The 1,044-nt window shown below is 43.1% G+C and overlaps 1 protein-coding gene across 1 annotated transcript in view; it reads right to left on the bottom strand.

Annotated features, from left to right (window-relative positions):
• LOC116401263 (RNA-binding protein NOB1-like) overlaps nucleotides 1–990 on the bottom strand; it is a gene marked incomplete at its 5' end in the record, with an annotated part of 3,395 nt that extends 2,405 nt beyond the window's left edge. Inside the window, 3 exons of the mRNA XM_031879584.1 lie at nucleotides 163–306; nucleotides 650–769; nucleotides 882–990. Coding sequence (XP_031735444.1) covers nucleotides 163–306; nucleotides 650–769; nucleotides 882–990 — 373 coding nt within the window. The remainder of the gene's footprint in view (nucleotides 1–162; nucleotides 307–649; nucleotides 770–881) is intronic.
• Nucleotides 991–1,044: the final 54 nt, after the last annotated feature.

The following is a 1,044-nucleotide window of genomic DNA, read 5'->3' as shown; positions in this document are numbered from 1 at the left end:
GATTGGTCTGTAGTAGGCGGCCCGTGATTGGTCTATTGATTGGTCTGTAGTAGGCGGCCCGTGATTGGTCTATTTAGTGCTGTAGAGAAGTCACATGACACCAAACGCTCCCTTTGTTCTGAATGAGCTCAGATCCTGAAGCATCAGGTCTGGTAAACTCACCAGTATTTCCAGCAGACACTCATCGATGGACGCCAGCGGATCTCTCCAGAACTGGAAAGTGTTGAACTCGTCATCGTCAGCAGAAGACGTCTGTGTGCTCGTCTGGTTCTGTTTGATCTTTGGGTTTAAAACCTCCACAGGATCCTGGAGGAGCAGCGACGACACCAGACGTTACATTTACAGTGAGGAGACTTTGGAGAGGGTTCAGTTTATTTATTGTTCTTTTCCTGCTCTGAGAAGTAAAAATGTCTCCTGAACTGTTACTAACTATAAACACTGTTGATGATGAATGATCACACAAAACAATTTGTTGTTTCTAGTTTGAATCCTCCAACACAAGAAGAAATGGACAGACATGTTTCTATGAGTGGACATGAGGACATGGACTGAAGTCTACACGGAAATGAGGACATGGACGGAAGGCTACGAGGACATGAGGACGTGAAGACATGAGGACGTAGACAGACTTCCTCATGGTCAGACTCACCAGTAGACCCAGCAGGTCTCTATCGATGTACGGTAGCGGTTCTCTCCAGAACTGGAAGCTGTTGAACTCGTCACCATTTGATGTCTCCGTCTGTTGGACGTCCAACCTGTCCACATGTTTCTGAAGGAACGTCGAGGAAATTATAAACTGGAAAATGTCTCCAACTGATGTTTGAGGCTTTATCTTGATTTTACTCTCCATGAGATGTTTCTATGAGAAGGAAGACTTTTACCTTGGAGGGGAAGTGGAATCCTGCTACGTTAACGGGAGTCTCTGGGTGTCGCTGTGTGCTGTGGATATCAACCTGAGACAGAAAATAAATGAATATATATATATATATACATATACATATATACATATATATATATATATACATATACATATATACATATATA

The sequence above is a fragment of the Anarrhichthys ocellatus genome, unplaced genomic scaffold (genome assembly GCF_004355925.1).
Source record: "Anarrhichthys ocellatus isolate YVR2014 unplaced genomic scaffold, GSC_Weel_1.0 scaffold303, whole genome shotgun sequence".
NCBI lineage: Eukaryota > Metazoa > Chordata > Actinopteri > Perciformes > Anarhichadidae > Anarrhichthys > Anarrhichthys ocellatus.
This window is presented reverse-complemented; position numbering and strand designations above follow the sequence as displayed.